At 40.4% G+C, this 26,422-nt stretch overlaps 1 protein-coding gene across 3 annotated transcripts in view; it reads right to left on the bottom strand.

Annotated features, from left to right (window-relative positions):
* The window catches only part of GTPBP1 (GTP binding protein 1), a 72,400-nt gene that overhangs the window by 20,683 nt on the left and 25,295 nt on the right, over nucleotides 1-26,422 (bottom strand). For all 3 annotated transcript variants that reach the window (XM_068110429.2, XM_068110427.2, XM_068110428.2), the window contains exons 5-7: nucleotides 25,637-25,760; nucleotides 21,827-21,941; nucleotides 17,411-17,555 (exon numbers count right to left, since the gene is read on the bottom strand). In XM_068110429.2, the coding sequence (XP_067966530.1) occupies nucleotides 17,411-17,555; nucleotides 21,827-21,941; nucleotides 25,637-25,760 (384 nt within the window). The remainder of the gene's footprint in view (nucleotides 1-17,410; nucleotides 17,556-21,826; nucleotides 21,942-25,636; nucleotides 25,761-26,422) is intronic.

The raw sequence follows: 26,422 nt of genomic DNA, 5'->3' as shown, positions 1-26,422 counted from the left end.
ACGAATAATTAAATGAACCAACCACCAAAACTGTGATGAATAATTAAATGAACCAACCACCAAAACTGTGATGAATAATTAAATTAAACCAACCACCACAACTGTGACGAATAATTAAATTAAACCAACCACCAAAACTGTGATGAATAATTAAATGAACCAACCACCAAAACTGTGATGAATAATTAAATTAAACCAACCACCACAACTGTGACGAATAATTAAATTAAACCAACCACCACAACTGTGACGAATAATTAAATTAAACCAACCACCAAAACTGTGATGAATAATGAAATGAACCAACCACCAAAACTGTGACGAAAAATGAAATGAACCAACCACCAAAACTGTGATGAATAATTAAATTAACCAACCACCAAAACTGTGATGAATAATTAAATTAACCAACCACCAAAACTGTGATGAATAATTAAATTAACCAACCACTCAAACTGTGATGAATAATGAAATTAACCAACCACTCAAACTGTGATGAATAATTAAATTAACCAACCACTCAAACTGTGATGAATAATTAAATGAACCAACCACCAAAACTGTGATGAATAATTAAATGAACCAACCACCAAAACTGTGACGAATAATGAAATGAACCAACCACCAAAACTGTGATGAATAATTAAATTAAACCAACCACCAAAACTGTGATGAATAATTAAATTAACCAACCACTCAAACTGTGATGAATAATGAAATGAACCAACCACCAAAACTGTGATGAATAATGAAATGAACCAACCACCAAAACTGTGATGAATAATTAAATTAAACCAACCACCACAACTGTGACGAATAATTAAATTAAACCAACCACCAAAACTGTGATGAATAATTAAATGAACCAACCACCAAAACTGTGATGAATAATTAAATTAAACCAACCACCACAACTGTGACGAATAATTAAATTGAACCAACCACCACAACTGTGACGAATAATTAAATTAAACCAACCACCAAAACTGTGATGAATAATGAAATGAACCAACCACTCAAACTGTGATGAATAATTAAATTAAACCAACCACCAAAACTGTGATGAATAATGAAATGAACCAACCACCAAAACTGTGATGAATAATTAAATTAACCAACCACCAAAACTGTGATGAATAATGAAATGAACCAACCACCAAAACTGATGAATAATGAAATGAACCAACCACCAAAACTGTGATGAATAATGAAATGAACCAACCACCAAAACTGTGACGAATAATTAAATTAAACCAACCACCAAAACTGTGATGAATAATGAAATTAAACCAACCACCAAAACTGTGATGAATAATGAAATGAACCAACCACCAAAACTGTGATGAATAATGAAATGAACAAACCACCAAAACTGTGATGAATAATTAAATTAAACCAACCACCAAAACTGTGACGAATAATTAAATTAAACCAACCACCAAAACTGTGATGAATAATGAAATTAAACCAACCACCAAAACTGTGACGAATAATGAAATTAAACCAACCACTCAAACTGTGATGAATAATGAAATTAACCAACCACTCAAACTGTGACGAATAATGAAACTTGGCACACCTGAGCTCCTCACCACATACAAGGCTTTCATCTGCAGCTCAATGGAGTACTGCTCTCCCCTCTGGGCTGGTGCTCCTGCCTCACACCTAGCTCGTCTTCTCGCTGTTGAAACCAAAGCGTTCAGAATCATTGGAATCTCCCGCGATGACGCTATCTCCGAGGGCCTTTAACTTACTCACCGCAGGCAGGTTGGTGGTCTTTCCGTCTTCTACCGACTCCTCTCCGGCCTTGCCCCCCCAGCTCTCTCTGCGCTCTGTCCCCAAAATATTCCTGCAGGTCGCACAAGATCTGCCTGCAACCCTCTTATGGTTAAACTGCCAAAATCAAGACTCTCTGCTCACCTTCACTCCTTCATTCCTTCATTCCTCTTTTCTCCCACCTCTGGAACAAACTCCCTCACTCTCTTCAATCCCTCTCCTCCCTCCAGGTCTTTAAAACAGCTGTTCACCACCATCTCTTATCTTCCCCCATCCAAAACCTTGATCTTTTCTACCCCCGCTAATTTCACCCCAAATGCACTTTTTTGAGGTGACTTTTGACTTCTTTCCTGGAAGTCCTTGCGTTTTATACCTATCCTGCCTCACCCCAAGCCCTCTCCCTCCCACACATCTCCCAATGTCCCTGCTCTCAAATGTTGTGTTTGTGTGCTTCCTCCCCTTCTCTCCCCATCGTCTACCGCTCCCCTTTTTATATACTTTGTTTGCTTGTTTGTTTGATTTGTTTGTTTGATAAATGTTAGCTCTTTCACGAGCCTCGATTCTGTATACAAAAAAAAAAAAAAAAACTAAACCACTCCAGCTGGGATGAATAATGAAATGAACCAACCACCAAAACTGGGATGAATAATGAAATGAACCAACCACCAAAACTGGGATGAATAATGAAATGAACCAACCACCAAAACTGGGATGAATAATGAAATGAACCAACCACCAAAACTGGGATGAATAATGAAATGAACCAACCACCAAAACTGTGATGAATAATGAAATGAACCAACCACCAAAACTGTGATGAATAATGAAATGAACCAACCACCAAAACTGGGATGAATAATGAAATGAACCAACCACCAAAACTGTGATGAATAATGAAATGAACCAACCATCAAAACTGTGATGAATAATGAAATGAACCAACCATCAAAACTGTGATGAATAATGAAATGAACCAACCACCAAAACTGGGATGAATAATGAAATGAACCAACCATCAAAACTGTGATGAATAATGAAATGAACCAACCATCAAAACTGTGATGAATAATGAAATGAACCAACCACCAAAACTGGGATGAATAATGAAATGAACCAACCATCAAAACTGTGATGAATAATGAAATGAACCAACCATCAAAACTGGGATGAATAATGAAATGAACCAACCACCAAAACTGGGATGAATAATGAAATGAACCAACCATCAAAACTGGGATGAATAATGAAATGAACCAACCACCAAAACTGGGATGAATAATGAAATGAACCAACCACCAAAACTGGGATGAATAATGAAATGAACCAACCACCAAAACTGGGATGAATAATGAAATGAACCAACCACCAAAACTGTGATGAATAATGAAATGAACCAACCACCAAAACTGGGATGAATAATGAAATGAACCAACCACCAAAACTGGGATGAATAATGAAATGAACCAACCACCAAAACTGGGATGAATAATGAAATGAACCAACCACCAAAACTGTGATGAATAATGAAATGAACCAACCACCAAAACTGGGATGAATAATGAAATGAACCAACCACCAAAACTGTGATGAATAATGAAATGAACCAACCACCAAAACTGGGATGAATAATGAAATGAACCAACCATCAAAACTGGGATGAATAATGAAATGAACCAACCACCAAAACTGGGATGAATAATGAAATGAACCAACCATCAAAACTGGGATGAATAATGAAATGAACCAACCACCAAAACTGGGATGAATAATGAAATGAACCAACCACCAAAACTGGGATGAATAATGAAATGAACCAACCACCAAAACTGGGATGAATAATGAAATGAACCAACCACCAAAACTGGGATGAATAATGAAATGAACCAACCACCAAAACTGTGATGAATAATGAAATGAACCAACCACCAAAACTGGGATGAATAATGAAATGAACCAACCACCAAAACTGGGATGAATAATGAAATGAACCAACCACCAAAACTGTGATGAATAATGAAATGAACCAACCACCAAAACTGTGATGAATAATGAAATGAACCAACCACCAAAACTGTGATGAATAATGAAATCAACCAACCACCAAAACTGTGATGAATAATGAAATGAACCAACCACCAAAACTGTGATGAATAATGAAATGAACCAACCACCAAAACTGGGATGAATAATGAAATGAACCAACCACCAAAACTGGGATGAATAAAATGAAATGAACAAACCACCAAAACTGTGATGAATAATTAAATTAACCAACCACTCAAACTGTGATAAATAATTAAATGAACCAACCACCAAAGCCGTGAAATAATAATTAAATTAACCAACCACTCAAGCTGTGATGAATAATGAAATGAACCAACCACCAAAACTGGGATGAATAATTAAATGAACCAACCACCAAAACTGGGATGAATAATTAAATGAACCAACCACCAAAACTGTGATGAATAATTAAATGAACCAACCACCAAAACTGGGATGAATAATTAAATGAACCAACCACCAAAACTGGGATGAATAATTAAATGAACCAACCACCAAAACTGTGATGAATAATTAAATGAACCAACCACCAAAACTGGGATGAATAATTAAATGAACCAACCACCAAAACTGGGATGAATAATTAAATGAACCAACAACCAAAACTGTGATGAATAATTAAATGAACTAACCACCAAAACTGTGATGAATAATGAAATGAACCAACCACTCAAACTGTGATGAATAATGAAATGAACCAACCACTCAAACTGTGAAATAATAATTAAATGAACCAACCACCAAAACTGTGATGAATAATTAAATGAACTAACCACCAAAACTGTGATGAATAATTAAATGAACCAACAACCAAAACTGTGATGAATAATTAAATGAACTAACCACCAAAACTGTGATGAATAATGAAATGAACCAACCACTCAAACTGTGAAATAATAATTAAATGAACTAACCACCAAAACTGTGATGAATAATTAAATGAACCAACAACCAAAACTGTGATGAATAATTAAATGAACTAACCACCAAAACTGTGATGAATAATTAAATGAACCAACCACCAAAACTGGGATGAATAATGAAATGAACCAACCACCAAAACTGGGATGAATAATGAAATTAACCAACCACCAAAACTGTGATGAATAATGTAATAAACCAACCACTCAAACTGTGATGAATAATGAAATTAACCAACCACCAAAACTGGGATGAATAATTAAATTAACCAACCACCAAAACTGTGATGAATAATGGAATGAACCAACCACCAAAACTGTGATGAATAATGAAATGAACCAATCACCAAAACTGTGATGAATAATGTAATAAACCAACCACTCAAACTGTGATGAATAATTACACTAACCAACCACTCAAACTGTGATGAATAATTAAATTAACCAACCACTCAAACTGTGATGAATAATGAAATGAACCAACCACTCAAACTGTGATGAATAATTAAATTAACAAACCACCAAAACTGTGACGAATAATGAAATGAACCAACCACTCAAACTGTGATGAATAATTAAATTAACCAACCACTCAAACTGTGATGAATAATTAAATGAACCAACCACCAAAGCCGTGAAATAATAATTAAATTAACCAACCACTCAAACTGTGATGAATAATTAAATTAATCAACCACCAAAACTGTGATGAATAATGAAATGAACCAACCACTCAAACTGTGATGAATAATTAAATTAATCAACCACCAAAACTGTGACGAATAATGAAACTTGGCACACCTGAGCTCCTCACCACATACAAGGCTTTCATCTGCAGCTCAATGGAGTACTGCTCTCCCCTCTGGGCTGGTGCTCCTGCCTCACACCTAGCTCGTCTTCTCGCTGTTGAAACCAAAGCGTTCAGAATCATTGGAATCTCCCGCGATGACGCTATCTCCGAGGGCCTTTAACTTACTCACCGCAGGCAGGTTGGTGGTCTTTCCGTCTTCTACCGACTCCTCTCCGGCCTTGCCCCCCCCAGCTCTCTCTGCGCTCTGTCCCCAAAATATTCCTGCAGGTCGCACAAGATCTGCCTGCAACCCTCTTATGGTTAAACTGCCAAAATCAAGACTCTCTGCTCACCTTCACTCCTTCATTCCTTCATTCCTCTTTTCTCCCACCTCTGGAACAAACTCCCTCACTCTCTTCAATCCCTCTCCTCCCTCCAGGTCTTTAAAACAGCTGTTCACCACCATCTCTTATCTTCCCCCATCCAAAACCTTGATCTTTTCTACCCCCGCTAATTTCACCCCAAATGCACTTTTTTGAGGTGACTTTTGACTTCTTTCCTGGAAGTCCTTGCGTTTTATACCTATCCTGCCTCCCCCCAAGCCCTCTCCCTCCCACACATCTCCCAATGTCCCTGCTCTCAAATGTTGTGTTTGTGTGCTTCCTCCCCTTCTCTCCCCATCGTCTACCGCTCCCCTTTTTATATACTTTGTTTGCTTGTTTGTTTGATTTGTTTGTTTGATAAATGTTAGCTCTTTCACGAGCCTCGATTCTGTATACAAAAAAAAACAAAAAAACTAAACCACTCCAGCTGGGATGAATAATGAAATGAACCAACCACCAAAACTGGGATGAATAATGAAATGAACCAACCACCAAAACTGGGATGAATAATGAAATGAACCAACCACCAAAACTGGGATGAATAATGAAATGAACCAACCACCAAAACTGGGATGAATAATGAAATGAACCAACCACCAAAACTGTGATGAATAATGAAATGAACCAACCACCAAAACTGTGATGAATAATGAAATGAACCAACCACCAAAACTGGGATGAATAATGAAATGAACCAACCACCAAAACTGGGATGAATAATGAAATGAACCAACCATCAAAACTGTGATGAATAATGAAATGAACCAACCATCAAAACTGTGATGAATAATGAAATGAACCAACCACCAAAACTGGGATGAATAATGAAATGAACCAACCATCAAAACTGTGATGAATAATGAAATGAACCAACCATCAAAACTGGGATGAATAATGAAATGAACCAACCACCAAAACTGGGATGAATAATGAAATGAACCAACCATCAAAACTGGGATGAATAATGAAATGAACCAACCACCAAAACTGGGATGAATAATGAAATGAACCAACCACCAAAACTGGGATGAATAATGAAATGAACCAACCACCAAAACTGGGATGAATAATGAAATGAACCAACCACCAAAACTGTGATGAATAATGAAATGAACCAACCACCAAAACTGGGATGAATAATGAAATGAACCAACCACCAAAACTGGGATGAATAATGAAATGAACCAACCACCAAAACTGGGATGAATAATGAAATGAACCAACCACCAAAACTGTGATGAATAATGAAATGAACCAACCACCAAAACTGGGATGAATAATGAAATGAACCAACCACCAAAACTGTGATGAATAATGAAATGAACCAACCACCAAAACTGGGATGAATAATGAAATGAACCAACCATCAAAACTGGGATGAATAATGAAATGAACCAACCACCAAAACTGGGATGAATAATGAAATGAACCAACCATCAAAACTGGGATGAATAATGAAATGAACCAACCACCAAAACTGGGATGAATAATGAAATGAACCAACCACCAAAACTGGGATGAATAATGAAATGAACCAACCACCAAAACTGGGATGAATAATGAAATGAACCAACCACCAAAACTGGGATGAATAATGAAATGAACCAACCACCAAAACTGTGATGAATAATGAAATGAACCAACCACCAAAACTGGGATGAATAATGAAATGAACCAACCATCAAAACTGGGATGAATAATGAAATGAACCAACCACCAAAACTGTGATGAATAATGAAATCAACCAACCACCAAAACTGGGATGAATAATGAAATGAACCAACCACCAAAACTGTGATGAATAATGAAATGAACCAACCACCAAAACTGGGATGAATAATGAAATGAACCAACCACCAAAACTGGGATGAATAATGAAATGAACAAACCACCAAAACTGTGATGAATAATTAAATTAACCAACCACTCAAACTGTGATAAATAATTAAATGAACCAACCACCAAAGCCGTGAAATAATAATTAAATTAACCAACCACTCAAGCTGTGATGAATAATGAAATGAACCAACCACCAAAACTGGGATGAATAATTAAATGAACCAACCACCAAAACTGGGATGAATAATTAAATGAACCAACCACCAAAACTGTGATGAATAATTAAATGAACCAACCACCAAAACTGGGATGAATAATTAAATGAACCAACCACCAAAACTGGGATGAATAATTAAATGAACCAACCACCAAAACTGTGATGAATAATTAAATGAACCAACCACCAAAACTGGGATGAATAATTAAATGAACCAACCACCAAAACTGGGATGAAGAATTAAATGAACCAACAACCAAAACTGTGATGAATAATTAAATGAACTAACCACCAAAACTGTGATGAATAATGAAATGAACCAACCACTCAAACTGTGATGAATAATGAAATGAACCAACCACTCAAACTGTGAAATAATAATTAAATGAACCAACCACCAAAACTGTGATGAATAATTAAATGAACTAACCACCAAAACTGTGATGAATAATTAAATGAACCAACAACCAAAACTGTGATGAATAATTAAATGAACTAACCACCAAAACTGTGATGAATAATGAAATGAACCAACCACTCAAACTGTGAAATAATAATTAAATGAACCAACCACCAAAACTGGGATGAATAATGAAATGAACCAACCACCAAAACTGGGATGAATAATGAAATTAACCAACCACCAAAACTGTGATGAATAATGTAATAAACCAACCACTCAAACTGTGATGAATAATGAAATTAACCAACCACCAAAACTGGGATGAATAATTAAATTAACCAACCACCAAAACTGTGATGAATAATGGAATGAACCAACCACCAAAACTGTGATGAATAATGAAATGAACCAATCACCAAAACTGTGATGAATAATGTAATAAACCAACCACTCAAACTGTGATGAATAATTACACTAACCAACCACTCAAACTGTGATGAATAATTAAATTAACCAACCACTCAAACTGTGATGAATAATGAAATGAACCAACCACTCAAACTGTGATGAATAATTAAATTAACAAACCACCAAAACTGTGACGAATAATGAAATGAACCAACCACTCAAACTGTGATGAATAATTAAATTAACCAACCACTCAAACTGTGATGAATAATTAAATGAACCAACCACCAAAGCCGTGAAATAATAATTAAATTAACCAACCACTCAAACTGTGATGAATAATTAAATTAATCAACCACCAAAACTGTGATGAATAATGAAATGAACCAACCACTCAAACTGTGATGAATAATTAAATTAATCAACCACCAAAACTGTGATGAATAATGAAATTAACCAACCACCAAAACTGTGATGAATAATTAAGTTAACCAACCACCAAAACTGTGACAAATAATTAAATTAACCAACCACTCAAGCTGTGATGAATAATGAAACTAATCAACCACTCAAACTGTGATGAATAATGAAATGAACCAACCACCAAAACTGTGATGAATAATTAAATTAACCAACCACCAAAACTGGGATGAATAATTAAATTAACCAACCACCAAAACTGTGATGAATAATGGAATCTCGCGAGATCTTGATCAGGGCGGTCACGGATTTTCGAAGCTGTTCCACGATCTTCGCGCACGCTCGAAGCTAAGTCATTGTCACATTTGTATTCTTGTCTAAACTGTTTATCTTCCGTGTGTGTACCTTTTAAGTGTCCATCGGAAGTTTTATCGGGGTTAATCTTTCATACCTGTAAAAAATAGTCGAGTATCTCGTGCCGCGTGCGGCCACGCGGCCTAGTTGTTGAAGCTTCCGACCTGGAGGCTTGGTTTCTCTCCGGGCATCCAAAGTGGTTATTTTTTCATTCCTGTGTTTGTCAAATTTCAACTCGTTACTTTATCGTCCATGCTTTATTGTTTGTTTATAGTTGGTTTTGGTTTGAATTTCCTGTAACTCGTAATTAATTAATCCTATTCTTCGCCTCGTGTGCGGCCTTGTACCCCTGTCGGTGTTTGTTAACTTAAGTCCCCTACATCGTGTTTTGCTTGGCTCTCAGTTTTTCCCTTCTACACCGAACGTAATACTCTCTGTCTAACGTTTTAAATCCCCACCCCACCCCACCCCACTCCCCCACCCCACCCCCCCACCCAAAAAAAAAAACAAAAAAAAAAACTTCTTTTTCCTTTCTCCACGTGTGCCGTTGTCTCATCCTGTACTTTCTGTCCAGGTGTATCGCGGTGCTTTTCGCCCCGCCCCCATTATCTCCTTGCCATCCACCTTTTGCCCTGTTCACGTGACTCATGGTGGTCCCTCTCGGCCCTCCCCCCGTTGGTATTTTGTGCATATAAGATTGTTCACGGTTCTGTTTAAATATTATTTTAAATATGTTTAACCTTTCCCCTTCAGTGGTTTATTCAGTGGTATATTACAACACGCTGTTTTTCTTCCTATTTAAAAGGCTTTTCTCAATTTCCTCTCCAACTCATTCCACGTCAAAAAAAAGAAATTCAATATCTTATACGTCTCCCTCACTACATGGTCTAAATTCACATTCATTCCATCCCTCCATTGTTCTGAATCGGATTGCTGACTTGAAAATCACAACAAACCCAATTTGTTATCAATGTTCGTCTTTCATTAATCATCCACTTTCTAAACTCCCCTCTTGCCCCTCCCCTCCAAATCCCCCCCCTTGCACCTACACTCCTAAACTCCCCCCTTTCCCCTCCACTCTTAAACTCCCCCCTTGCCCCTCCACTCCTGAACTCCCCCCCTGCCCTTCCCCTCCTAAAGTCCCCCCTTGCCCCTCCCCTCCAAATCCCCCCCCTTGCCCCTCCACTCCTGAACTCCCCCCCTGCCCTTCCCCTCCTAAAGTCCCCCCTTGCCCCTCCCCTCCAAATCCCCCCCCTTGCACCTCCACTCCTGAACTCCCCCCTTGCCCTTCCCCTCATAAACTCCTCCCTTGCCCCTCCCCTCCAAATCCCCCCCCTTGCCCCTACACTCCTAAACTCCCCCCTTGCCCCTCCACTACTAGACTCCCCCCTTGCCCCTCCCCTCCTAAACTCCCCTCTTGCCCCTCCCCCCCTAAACTCCCACCTCACTCCTCCCCTTCAAAACTCCCCCCCCAACTCCTCCCATTCAAATCTCCCCCCATACCATTCCTCTCAAATTCTCCCTCCTCCCCCCTCCTCAAAGTTTCCTCCTCCCCACCTCGTCTCCCTTCTATCTCATGCCTCCACCCCCCCAACCTTCTACTGTCCCATGCCCCCCCTCAAACAACCCCTCACTCTGCCTCATCCCTTCACCACCAAACCTTTCATCCTCCTCATCCTTCCCTTTCTTGGAACTCTTCTGTAATCTCTGACACACTATCAACTGCTCTCCCTACCTCCCCCTCTCATCCTTCATCTTACCCTACTCCTCCCCTCCCCTGTCCTGTACCCGATGCTCCCCCTCTCTCTTCTTTAACGGTATGGACCTCAAACATCCGGGGCCTTCGCTCAAACCTGACTGATCTCTCCATACAGGTTGCTTCTGACAATCCAGACTTGATCTGCTTAACAGAGACTTTCCTCCTTCAAGATGTCTCTGATTCCTCAATATCTCTTCCTGGTTACTCCCTCTTCCGGTATGATAGACCTGAGCCTCGTCCTGGTGGTGGGGCGGCTATCTTTATCAAAAACTCTTTTCCTCATTCTCCTTGCACTGCCCTCTCTCCTCCTCACCCCCAGGAGTACCTCTGGCTACGGCTTCCTCTCCGCTCCCACCTTTTGTTCATATGTGTTCTGTACCGTCCCCCAAACAGTGATGACTCAATTTACATTTCACTCTCTGACAACATGGACCAACTTCTATCCACTCATCCCAACTCTCTCTTCCTCATATGTGGTGACTTCAACTGTCATCATGCCACCTGGTTGGGTGTGGGTTCCTCTCTCACCAGTCATGGCACCTCAGCAAAGGACTTCTGTGACTCACTGGGATTGACACAATCTGTCAATTTCCCGACCCGGATCTCAGCCAATGGAGTTTCTTCTCTTCTAGATTTGGTTATGACAAACTTCCCTGCTAATGTCTGCTGCTCTTCTGCTCCAATCGGTTCTTCTGATCATGTGCTTGTCAAAGTGGACATCTCTCTGGCCATTCTCAGAGAGCCTCCTCAGCGTCGAAGAGTCTGGCATTTCACTCAGGCCGACTGGGACGGGCTTCAAGCAGCCATCAATCGTCTGGATTGGTCTCCCATCTCCACTGCCTCTGATATCAATTCTTCCTGGGAATTCTTCCAAAGCAAACTGATCTCTCTCATGCACAGATTTATCCCATCTCGTCTTCAGTTGTCTTACCCTTCCTCCCGTCCATGGTACACCGAATCTTGTGGTGAGGCAGTTGCCCTGAAACAACTTGCCTTTGCCTCTTGGAAGGCTAATCCAACTGAAGGCAATCTCAGTTCCTTCCACCAAGCTCGGAACAAGTGTGTGTCTACCCTCAGGAGTGCCAGGAAGCACTATCTCTCCTCACTCAAGGACGAACTCTCAAACCTGTCTCCTTCCTCCAAATCCTGGTGGCGTCTGGTCAAGTCCGTTTCTGGTGTTTGTTCCCCCTCCATCCCCTCCCTTACCTCAAATGGCCACACAGTTGACATCGCACGTGACAAAGCCGAATGCCTCAACTCTGTGTTTGCCTCAAAATCTTTAGTCCCAAACCCATCTCTCTCTGTTCCCACCTTTCCCAGTCGAACCCAACTGCTCCTGGACTCTGTGTCCTTCTCTCCTGACAAGGTGGAGGAGTTTTTGTCTAACCTCGACTCTGATTCTGCAACTGGACCAGACGGCATCAGCCCACGGGTCCTAAAATCCTGCTCTGCCGCTCTATCTCACCCTCTCTCTGTTCTTTTCACCCTATCTTTTGCTCAAGGTCATCTGCCAGCATCCTGGAAATCAGCAAACATTACCGCTTTACACAAAAAAGGTGCAAAAACAGATCCTTTTAACTACAGACTAATCAGCCTGCTCCCAATTATCAGCAAAGTCATGGAATCCATCATTGCTTCGGATATGAAATCTTTCCTCTTCTCCAATGGCTTGATCTCTGATCATCAATTTGGATTCAGACCAGGTCACTCTACTCTGGACATGCTGCTTCTCCTGTCTCAACAATGGATGGAGGTCCTCAATGCCAAACAGGAAATCAGAGCTGTCTCTCTCGACATATCACGTGCCTTCAATACGGTCTGGCACCCAGCTCTGCTCACCAAACTCTACTCCTATGGTATCCATGGAAATCTCCATGCATGGCTTGCGGACTTCCTCTCTGGTCGTAGTCAACGTGTGGCCCTGAATGGATTTCTCTCATCTCCCCTTCCTGTTCAGGCTGGAGTTCCCCAAGGCAGTGTGCTGGGCCCTGTGCTTTTTCTGGTCTTTATCAATGATCTCTACGACTCTCTGGAAAATCCTCTCGATCTCTTTGCTGATGACTCCACTCTCTGCCGCTCCATTCCTCTTCCCTCAGATCGGCAGTCTGCAGCCTCCTCACTCTCTGAAGACCTGGACAAAATCACAGACTGGTCAAACAAGTGGAACATGTCTTTCAATCCTGACAAATCTCACACTCTTACTATGTCTCTCCGAAAAGATCGACTGGACAACCCTCACATCTACTTTCTCAACAATCCTCTCCAAGAAGTTCTGTCGCTCAAGCTTTTGGGTCTCACTATCTGCCATGATCTTTCTTGGGAAAACCACATTTCCAAGCTGGCCTGCAAAGCCAGTCGCCGACTGGGCATCCTCCGTCGTGCGAAGTCCTTCCTAGGCACACCTGAGCTCCTCACCACATACAAGGCTTTCATCCGCAGCTCAATGGAATACTGTTCTCCCCTATGGGCTGGTGCTCCTGCCTCACACCTAGCTCGGCTCCACGCTGTTGAAACCAAAGCTTTCAGAATCATTGGAATCTCCCGCGATGAAGCTATCTCTGAGGGCCTTTCACTCACTCAACGCAGGCAGGTAGGTGGTCTTTCTGTCTTCTACCGACTCCTCTCCGGCCTTGCTCCCCCAGCTCTCTCTGTGCTCTGTCCCCCAAATATTCCTACAGGTCGCACAAGATCTGCCAGCAAGCCTCTGATGGTTAAACTGCCAAAATCTCGGCTCTCTGCTCACCTTCACTCCTTCATTCCTCTTTTCTCCCGCCTCTGGAACAAACTCCCACACTCCCTTCAATCCCACTCCTCCCTCCAGGTCTTTAAAACAGCTGTTCATCACCATCTCTTATCTTCCCCCATCCAAAACCTTGATCTTTTCTACCCCCACTAATTCTCCCCAGATCCACCTTGTTTGTAATTCCAACTTCTTTCCTGGTAGTCCTGACAGTGTCCATATGTTTTATGCCTCTCCCACCCCCTTTCCCATGCCTCCCCCCCAAAGCCCTCTCCCTCCCACAGTTCTCTCGATGTCTCCAAGTCTCTCGGTTCCTGCTCTCAAATGTTGTGTTTGTGTCCTTCCCCCTCTCTCCCCATCTTGTCTACCGCTCCTGATGCTTTTTGTTTTGTGTCGGTTTGTCGGTTATGTGTCGGTTTGTCGGTTATGTGTCGGTTTGTCGGTTTGTCTTTCTGTGTGATAAATGTTCGCTCCTTCACGAGCCTCGATCTTGTATACACAAAAAAAAAAAAAAAAAAAAAAAAAAAACAATCACCAAAACTGTGATGAATAATGTAATAAACCAACCACTCAAACTGTGATGAATAATTAAATTAACCAACCACCAAAACTGGGATGAATAATTAAATTAACCAACCACCAAAACTGGGATGAATAATTAAATTAACCAACCACCAAAACTGTGATGAATAATGGAATGAACCAACCACCAAAACTGTGATGAATAATGAAATTAACCAACCACTCAAACTGTGATGAATAATGAAATGAACCAACCACCAAAACTGGGATGAATAATGAAATGAACCAACCACCAAAACTGGGATGAATAATGAAATTAACCAACCACCAAAACTGTGATGAATAATGTAATCAACCAACCACTCAAACTGTGATGAATAATGAAATTAACCAACCACCAAAACTGGGATGAATAATTAAATTAACCAACCACCAAAACTGTGATGAATAATGGAATGAACCAACCACCAAAACTGTGATGAATAATGAAATGAACCAATCACCAAAACTGTGATGAATAATGTAATAAACCAACCACTCAAACTGTGATGAATAATTAAACTAACCAACCACTCAAACTGTGATGAATAATTAAATTAACCAACCACTCAAACTGTGATGAATAATGAAATGAACCAACCACTCAAACTGTGATGAATAATTAAATTAACAAACCACCAAAACTGTGACGAATAATGAAATGAACCAACCACTCAAACTGTGATGAATAATTAAATTAACCAACCACTCAAACTGTGATGAATAATTAAATGAACCAACCACCAAAGCCGTGAAATAATAATTAAATTAACCAACCACTCAAACTGTGATGAATAATTAAATTAATCAACCACCAAAACTGTGATGAATAATGAAATGAACCAACCACCAAAACTGTGATGAATAATTAAGTTAACCAACCACCAAAACTGTGACAAATAATTAAATTAACCAACCACTCAAACTGTGATGAATAATTAAATTAACCAACCACTCAAACTGTGATGAATAATGAAATGAACCAACCACTCAAACTGTGATGAATAATTAAATTAACCAACCACTCAAACTGTGATGAATAATTAAATGAACCAACCACCAAAGCCGTGAAATAATAATTAAATTAACCAACCACTCAAACTGTGATGAATAACGAAATGAACCAACCACCAAAACTGTGAAATAATAATTAAATGAACCAACCACCAAAACTGTGATGAATAATTAAATGAACCAACCACCAAAACTGTGATGAATAATTAAATGAACCAACCACCAAAACTGTAATGAATAATTAAATGAACCAACCACCAAAACTGTGATGAATAATTAAATTAAACCAACCACCAAAACTGTGATGAATAATTAAATTAACCAACCACTCAAACTGTGATGAATAATTAAATTAACCAACCACCAAAACTGTGATGAATAATGTAATTAACCAACCACCAAAACTGTGATGAATAATTAAATTAACCAACCACCAAAACTGGGATGAATAATGAAATTAACCAACCACCAAAACTGTGATGAATAATTAAATTAAACCAACCACCAAAACTGTGATGAATAATTAAATTAACCAACCACTCAAACTGTGATGAATAATTAAATTAACCAACCACCAAAACTGTGATGAATAATGTAATTAACCAACCACTCAAACTGTGATGAATAATGAAATGAACCAACCACCAAAACTGGGATGAATAATGAAATTAACCAACCACATAAACCCTGACAGGTTTACATTAACCAACCACCCAAAACTGTGACATACTGTATTTGCATTAACCAACCACCTAAACCGTGACATATTGACATAAACCAACCACCCAAACCGTGACATATTTACATGAACCAACCACTCAAACCTTGAAATATTTACATGAACCAACCACCAAAACTGACATATTTACATGAACCAACCACAAAAAACTGACATATTTACATTAACCAACCACCTAAACCGTGACATATTTACATGAACCAACCACCAAAACTGTGACATATTTGCATTAACCAACCACCCAAACCGTGACATATTGACATAAACCAACCACCCAAACCGTGACATATTTACATGAACCAACCACCAAAACTGTGACATATTTGCATTAACCAACCACCCAAACCGTGACATATTTGCATTAACCAACCACCCAAACCGTGACATATTGACATAAACCAACCACCCAAACCGTGACATATTTACATGAACCAACCACAAAAAACTGACATATTTACATTAACCAACCACCCAAACCGTGACATATTTACATGAACCAACCACCTAAACTGACATATTTACATGAACCAACCACCTAAACTGACATATTTACATGAACCAACCACCTACACTGACATATTTACATGAACCAACCACCTACACTGAAAAAGTACATTAACCAACCACCTAAATCGTGACATATTTACAATAAACCACCAAAACTGACATATTTACATTTACCAACCACCCAAACCATGACATTTACATTTGGCAACCACCCAAACCGTGACATATTTACATTAACCAACCACCCAAAACTGTGACGTACTGTGTTTACATTAGCCAGCCACCCAAACTGTGACGTACTGTATTTACATTAACCAACCACCCAAACTGTGATGTACTGTATTTACACATGCAATCAGCACCACGGATGTGATGGAAATTTCATATAAATGTGAGACTTTATAAGTTAAAGTTCAGGTAAAGGTATTTGACTTTATCCAATTGGTATAGAGTAGGGTTGGGGAGGGAGAATGGTGCATTATATAGACATGTGGCATTGATATTTGTGCGACATACTGGCACAGAGTACGTGTCGTCGATCTGAAACTCAGCAGGCTCATCCTCTTTGTAACCCATGCGGGCAGAGAGGAGGTTGAGAAACATCTTCAGCAGGTTCAAATTCTCACCGGTCACATTAGATATTTGGAAGATGGGGCAAACTCTACGAAGAACAAAACAAAACATGAGAAAAGCCCGGATAACACACCATGTAAAACGCCCTGTTAAAGAAACCCACAACACGCACACCATTAGGTGCATTGCGCAGACCGAGGTCAATAATGCAGGTTTATAATCATACTTACACGAAAGTTACATTGCTGCGACCAGGAAATATCATCTTGATGTTAGCTGATGCAAGAGTTGTAAAGTAAATTAAGTAATATTACCTTAAATTAATAAATAAAAAAACAAGTGAAGAGTCAGTTATCGTGCATGTGTGTTTGATATGCTTATGTGCAATGCTTAATAGAGGCAAGAAAGGAAAACTGACATTGTAGAAGAAAGCTGCATTTGTGTATTCGAGTGAGGCTTGAATTGCAATGAGACAAAATGAATCCAAATTGAAATTTAAGCTGTCACCCGCAACGCAGCACCTTAAAAAGGAACAAGGAAACAGGCATTGCGGAACACCAAAAGGGATGCGAATGAAAGAGGCTTCTGCAAGTCCAGAAGATGAATGTCGAAATACCTGTGCCCTAAGTACAAGGCAGCATTATCAACTAATGTGGAGTGAGCCTGGAAAGTCTAATCTGGGATGACTGGGCACAGCTACAAAGTCCAGAATTGCCTTGCGGATATGGTTTTCCATGCCGAATGGCTCACCTGAAATGAGCTCTGGAGAATGCAGATTTGGCATGCTCCAGAACCCATGACAGGATGTGTTGCCTTCTCAGACAAGAAATTCAACCTGTATGGATAAGATCGTCAGCAGTTTGTTTGGCGACATGCTGGAGAAGCATTCTACCCTGAATGCATGAGGGGTAATGTCTGACATCCAATGTCTAAGCAAATTATTGGAGAGTTAAGAACATGAGCAAGGCTGGAGTATTTTGCCCAGAGTCACTAATGTATGGAAAGGTCTTCCTGGGAAGCAAGGACAGCATGTTCAATATGGAAGTGGATATAGGTACCCAAAAGCAATGGGAGTAAAAAAAACAATGAGAGACAAAGGCAGAAATGGAAGGTGTCGTGGACACCGATTGTTTTTGTGGATTGGGAGGATGTGTGGCGGGAGTGAACGAGGCACAGACAAGATGGGCCTATTGGCCTCATCATGTGGAGATTTCCTTGCAAGATAAGTGCAGGCACGTGAAAAAGTAAGTACACCCCATGTAAAGTTTTGTCTTTTTCAACATATTTCAACATACAGCTATTTGATCTTCATTTCAACAATATTGATAGATAAAGGTGATATAATATAACAAATATCATGAAACATTTACATTTTGTAGTCCATTGTATAATTTAAATAAACATAAATGCAAATTTCGCATGTGGAAAAAGTAAGTACACCCTTCGCTCCAATAGGTGGTATTGCCCCCTTTGGCAGAAACAACATCAAGTAGGCGTTTCTTATAACTGTCTACCAGTCTCTGACATCGACTGGGAGAAATTTTTGCCCACTCCTCCATGCAGAATTCTTTCAGCTGTGCGATGTTTGAGGGGTTTCTTGCACGCACAGCTCGTTTCAAATCCCCCCACAACATCTTGATGGGATTTAGATCCGGACTTTGACTTGGCCATTCCAGAACCCTCCATTTCTTTCTTTTCAGCCATTCCTTGGTGGATTTACTGGTATGTTTAGGGTCATTGTCATGTTGCAAGGTCCACCTTCGGTTGAGCTTCAACTTTCCGACAGATGGCCTCACATTATCCTCAAGCACCCTCTGGTACAATGAAGAATTCATAGTGGATTATATGATGGTGAGCTGCCCAGGCCCTGATGTGGCACAGCTGCCCCCAAACCATAATATTTCCATCACCATGCTTTCCAGTTGGTATCAGGTTCTTGTGGTCAAATGCTGTCTTTGGATTTCGCCAAACATGTCTTCTGGTACTGTGGCCAAATAGCTCTACCTTTGACTCATCTGTCCAGAGCACATTGTTCCAGAAGTGCTGGTCTTTGCCAAGGTGTTCATTGGCAAACTTTAGTCTTGCCCTGATGTTCTTTCTGGACAGCAGAGGTTTCCTCCTGGCACACTTCCCATGTAGATCAGATTTGTGCAGCCTCTTTCTAATGGTAGACTCATGCACTTTGACATCAACAGTGGCAAGAGCTACCTGTAGGTCCCGTGATGACATTCTGGGGTTCTTAGAGACATCTTTCAGCATCTTGCGGTCTGCTCTCGGGCTGAACTTGCTGGGGCGGCCTGGCTTGAACAAGTTGGCAGTTGTTTGGAATCTTCTCCACTTGTAGATGATCTTCCGGACAGTCAAATGATTGATTTCAAATTGTTTGGAGATCTTTTTTAATCCCTTCCCAGACTCGTCGGCATCTATATAACCTTCTTTCTGAAGGCCTCAGAGAGCTCTTTTGATCTAGGCATGGTGACGCCGCACACTTCAACAACAAAGAGCAAACCAAATGAAATGTCTGAGGTTTAAATAAGACAGGTTCCTCCAAGATCCTCTAACGATGTTCTAATCATTTGCACCTGAACTGGTGCACCTGATTCTAATTTTAGGTATTTGAAGTAGTGATAAATGTAGGGGTGTACTTACTTTTTCCACATGCAAAATTTGCATTTATGTTTATTTAAATTATACAATGGACTACAAAATGTAAATGTTTCATGATATTTGTTATATTATATCGCCTTTATCTATCAATATTGTTGAAATGAAGATCAAATAGCTGTATGTTGAAATATGTTGAAAAAGTCAAAACTTTACATGGGATGTACTTACTTTTTCACGTGACTGTACATTGTAGACATCATTGTGACTGACCGACTGATGTATCATATTTTGTGTTACAGAGCATTGGTTATGCTGAAGCAGTTTCTTAGCAAGAGTCATGCTGGGTGGTTTGCCATTCCTCTCCCAGCAGTATTTCGGGCAGGAATTTGGAATATGTTCAGGGTGTCGATGATAGGTTGCCTACTCTTTGCAAAGGACATCGTGAGATTTTTATATCTGTCCAGGCCATAATATTTTACCATTGAGCTTCAGTGTGTCTGTTGAACTTTCGTGGGTCTGCCCAAGCCATAACCTTTTTACGATGAGCTTTTGTCATCAAATCTTCAACAACGTTTATTATGAGAATATGGAGTACAAAGTCAAATTAATAAAATATAAAATTTTATATCTGTCGTTTTCATCAAGTTTAGTTTGAGTACAAAGCGGACGTGGGCGGGTTTTGCAATTTGTTTTGTTATTTTTTGATCATTACCGTGACTTCATCTCTCACCCTTAATATCAGTTTCAAACCAAACACGAATAACTTCAAACAGATACCAAGTCCTTTACTTATTCATCCAGATCACCCAAAGTGTACCAAAAAAAAGGAAACACCAAAAAAATTCCTGGATCCGGAATAATATCCTGAGCTTCACCAAAAACTAATGAATTCTTCCTTATCCCAAGGGCAATCATCCCACCAACTTTCATCCAAATACGTTCAGAACTTTTCCAGATATCTTGTTCACAAACACACGAACATACGAGCACACACACACACACACACACACACACACACACACACACACACACACACACACACACTCGAATGCATTACTCCCTGGCGGGAGTAATAATAAAGATGAACACTGTTCCTCCTCTCCCCTACCTCTTCCCAATAACCGCAACTGGTGGAATATAATCACACGTCTAGTCACATGCGACTTCAGATTTTTCCAGTTCATTTACTACGTGATTTAAACCTTCCCTTGACATAATGCAACACAGTTATGACCTCACTATGAATGAGACATTGGAGCCCATTTGCTTCAGGATTATGAGAATTCTGCTCTTCATTGAAAATCCGCCGACAATGCTTGAGCTTTTGTTGGACTGAAGCATCAAACGCAAAAGGACAAACAAACTCAAGAACGAGCTATACTATTGGATCATATGCTGTACTACACGAGTATAAAAGAGGAAGATTATCGTTGCTTTCTCAAAGATTGGCTCTTCATCTTCACTTTCATCCTCGATAGTTTGAAGTATTGCACATCAGTGCCTTGGAATTTCAAATCAAAGGAAGATAACTGAATATTACATTGCTCAGCTCATCCTGTTAAGTTGGACAACCAGCCAGTTGAAATTTTTTATCTGCGGGGGTGGGGAAACGGCGAATACACCCATTGATGTTCTGCCAAACATTTCCAAGAATAATTAAGAATCCGTTGAGAAAAAAAAAAAATCCCTGACCTTGATGATATGTTTTAAATTGTATTAACATGGGCAATCAAAATGTGAAACGATGACTACCTCTCAGATGTGAAGTTTGTCGCTGTCACAACCACATCATCAGTGCACTGCACCAGCACTGGGATCTTCCGACAGCCTGGAGACTTGAGTAACCTTTGCAGATGCCTCAGTGTTTCTGGACAATGAGACAAAATGTTGAGAGCGAATCATGATTTTGACATTTTTCTTTTTTTAAACAGCCAGCATGGATTTGAAGAAAAAAAAATCTGTTTCAAATTCCGTTAGGGGATGAGATCTTTTATAGGTAGCATGTAAAAATGCTCATACCAAGTTACACTGAGCATTTCATCTGCAAAGTTCAGACTGACACCGCATATCGATTGTAGACCAGACCAGGCAGAGATGGCGGATTACCTATGAAGGATTACCTATAACTAGCATTTAACCCATCGCTTCGCTGACGGTAGTTGAACAACATAACATGTATATTGTGACGGTTGTGAACACGGGGAGGACTCTGTGGACCTCCGGGGGAATAAAAGTACACACACATAGAAGTAGAGCAGTTATTTCATAATATTCAGTTTAGAAATGAAGCAGATCGTATTCATGTGATAAATATGCTTTGCGCATGTGAGCAGCATAAGGGTCTGCTCCTCTTTTCCCTCTCTATCTCTCCATCTTTCTATCTCATCCATTTAGCACTATTCTCTTCCATTCACTTTCATTACCAAACCTACTCGCAAACCCGTTCAATTGCTTGCTGCAGAGCAACAACCACGGTCATAACCACGATCACAGGGCAATAGAGGCACAGACAGAACCTGCTGGAAAGGCCTCGCAGAGGAGAGGTGAGTCTGGCATGGCCAGGACAAATGGGGGAAAAGGGGCTGAGGGGGGGAGGGGGGGGCTGGGGAAGGGAAATACAAGGGCAGAGCACAGCAAATTCTCTCTCTCTCAAATGCCATCTCAGTCAGAACAGAAGTTCAAGAACCTATTCCCCAGCGTGATTTCGATTTTTCCCACCCTCGGCTTCAATCTGCTAGGACGGAGTTTCACATCTTGCTCACCTTACACCTCATGCCTTTCTCATTTTCCACAAGCATTTACATACATTCACCTCATGTTTCCTCAGACCACACCACCAACCGACCACTTCTTCCTCTTCACATTTCTCAGTTCATTTTCTCCATTGCTGCCTCAACACAACACGGTCCCAGTGAGTGTTTTCAGCACCAACGTTAGGGCCGTGCTGCCTTCCAAACGTCAAACCCCTCATATTGAAACTGAACAAGCCTTCCAAGAGCCACGCAGAACATCACATCGGTCGGACGGGGCTCTGGCAGTGATATCAGATCAATGGTTCGCTGGGTCAATGGGTCATGTCTCCTTTACCATATTCTTTCACTTTCGACCCTCTTATTTCTCCCCCAAACTCTCTGTGCCTTTCTTCGGGTGTATTTGACCCAGTAACGTATGTGTCAAGTGATTGTTGGAAGTTTCCGGAATGTGGAATGATCCCGTTAGGGTAAGGGCGAATGTATATGTGTTCAATATGTATTTAAATTGCTCGGCTGTGTCAACTGTGTCAGATTTTTTTCCGCCATGTTCAATTTAACAATTTCTCCCACAATTTATTTGTATTTAAATTTCCCCTTCCATTTTCTCTCTTCTGAATTCTCCCACCATTTTCTCTCTTGAATATCTCAATCATTCTTCCAGTTATTTCCCGCTCTTTCTCTGTCGATTTGAGTCCTGTCTTATCCTGCTCACATTTGATCTGGGGTAATGCTCCTGAGGCAATTGGTCTGAGTTCACAATTGTAGTGGTAGCTAACATAATGCGACATGCAGCATTGGTTTGCTCGTCCAATTCGTTAGCCGCTGTTTCGTTGCTGGCACGGTTCCCTATCTACTTCATTCATCTCACTGGTATGGTAAACTGAGGTTCCTGAAACAGTTCCGTATCTGCTTCATTCATCACCAGTATGGTAAACTGAGGCACAGGTTAATTAAGGAGTCCCATTTGTCATTGGTTTAATGGGCACTCATGTCGCAGTGGGCTAAGGGGTTTACATCATTGATCGTTTCGGATTGCTTCATTTTGTTTCCTTCCCTGTGTGCCATTGTCCTGTTATTAAATACACCTGGTCTCAGGGGGTGAATTCTGGCTGTCATGGTTTTCACTGGTGATTGGGAAAGGCCCGATGAGACGTTAATTGGCTGCTGTATAAAGCAATGCACACTCGCACAGCGTCATTTGCCACAGGCTTGCTCGGCCTGATTGGACAAGACGGTGGTGCTTAATTAGCATATTGGAATGATGACTATTGCAAGAATGGTTTTGACCAATAACATCTTGTTTTAAATAATTAGGGCATAACTTGTGTAGTATTTTGAACACATGGATTGAACAAAGTTAATGAACATGAGAAACAGTATCCACTTTCAGCTAACTGTGAACCCCCAATGTGATACATTCTATTCTCACCTAAAATAAATACAGCTCTTCTTACTCAATGGTCCGCAGGATCTGTCAGGTCTTAAATGTTTAGATTTCGTATTTTTAGTTTTCGGATCATGGAGGCTCCCAAGGGGGGTTACGTCCTGAATCGGATCCCTACCCTTCCCTTATTTATCAACCGATTGCTCTAAACCCCGATACAGCCCTTCTACTTGATGGTCCGCAGGATCATCGGTCTTAGATTTTTCAATTTCATATCAGGGGGCTTCCTGGGGGATCGGGGTGGGGTCCTCCAAAATCAGCAGAGGTCTGACCTACAACCAAAAAAAGATGACCGTCAGCCCACGCAGGGCTATTTATTATGTAATGCAGTGATGATGGCTGATTTCCAAGCAGATGGAATATGACCTAGGACAAATGATTGCCGTATCCAACAGCTCCTATCGGACCAGGTTGAAAAGGGCAGAGAGAGGATGGGAAAGAGCAACAGAGCAGGTGTTTAGGACACTTCTACTGGGCACGGCATCAGCTCACGAGTCAGAATCGAGGGTTGAAAGAATCTTCTCCACCTTCTCAGGTGTAAAAGACAGTGTCCAGGAGCAGTTGGGTATGACAGGGAAGGATGGGTACCAGGAGTGAGGGGTTGAAGGACACAAGACTTAAAAGCAACTACAGAATTGAGGCATTCAAGGTTCCCATGAGGGGAGTCGGCTGTGGAGCCATTTGAAGAGAGGGAAGGGATGGAAAGAGAGCATACATTTGATTAATGCAAGGAGGAAGCGGAAAGTGGTTTGGCTGGACCTAACACAGTGGGTGAAAGCAGAAATGTTGAGCAAGTGCATGAATCTCAATTGTATCGTTCTTTTTAAATGAAGATCTGATTTTAATTGACTTCTGATTTAATTGATTGATCTGATTTGAATTGACATTTCACTTTGACTAAATCCTACTTTCAAGTGAGATGAATGAATAAAATGAAGAGTCAGAAGTAAATGTAGATGTCACAAGGAGAATTGTTAATTATGCCAACAAAGTTTGAGGAATACACACAAAGTGGTGAAAGAGGATATACAAAACAGGCCAAAAGCAATCATATTATTTATAATATAGATTATATTTATTGGATGCTGTATTATATAGTTGAGCTGATGAAATCTCCCGTCCACCTCGTGAACAATAAGTTGAAGTCAAAAACAAGAGGATATTTGTGAGTCGGACCGAGTATGCATATTTATTCGAGGACTATAGAGAATCTTGATTTGCTACATCCATTGAAAATTTATAATTTCGAAGACAAACTATAAAATGTACTGCACATTCATAAACACTTAAATATGAAACCAAATGAGGAGCAGGGCAGCAACACAAGAACCTCAACATTCAACTTTGCCAGATCCATATACCTACCCTGCAACACATTGGGTGGACACATGTCGATCTTGGTGACCACAACAAATACTGGTACATTGAGTGCAAGGGCGAGTCCCAAATGCTCCTTCGTCATACCCACAATGCCAGCATTGCTCCCAACCTGTGCACAATCCACCAGGGCAAGGCAAAGAAAGCAGGCAGTTTGTTCAAAGGACTCGATCAGCAGCCGCAGCCAATAGCAAAAAGCACAACATATTACACTCACATTTTACAGTGTTGGCCGTTGAAAAGCAGGTGACATGTTTCTGAACATCTGCACCAATTGCAATTACAAGGTGCTCCAACGTGCAAGTGCGATCTTAATTTTTGCAAAGTGCGATTAGATAGAGTACGTTTCTTTTTCAAGCTTTTTATTCATGGGACATTCGGTAGAGCAGGGCGATTCATTTTACCAACTGTGTCATATCACAAATTTAATCGAAGGTTTTATTACCGGAAGTTGTGTTTTCACCCCAGCCTATCTGTCTGTGAGCAGGATATATCAAAAGTTATGGACCCATTCAGACGAAACTTGGTGGACAGGTTGGATGTGTGCCAAGGATGAACCGATTCGATTTTGGTGAAGATCCGGATCCAGAAACTAGTGATTCTTCGCCGGTGAGAGATAGGGCCAAAAACTATATTTCAAAAGTTGTGGATGGATTATAACAAAACTTGGTGGATGAGTTGGGTAGGTGACAATAACAATATGATTAGATTTTGGTTAAGGTCCGGATGCAGATCCGGCCTATCAGTGAGATATAAAATGCAAACTGTTGAGTC

The sequence above is a fragment of the Myxine glutinosa genome, chromosome 3 (assembly GCF_964187855.1).
Source record: "Myxine glutinosa chromosome 3, kmMyxGlut1.1, whole genome shotgun sequence".
Taxonomy (NCBI): domain Eukaryota; kingdom Metazoa; phylum Chordata; class Myxini; order Myxiniformes; family Myxinidae; genus Myxine; species Myxine glutinosa.
Note: the sequence above shows the minus strand (reverse complement) of the source record. Positions and strands in the feature narration are given on the sequence as shown.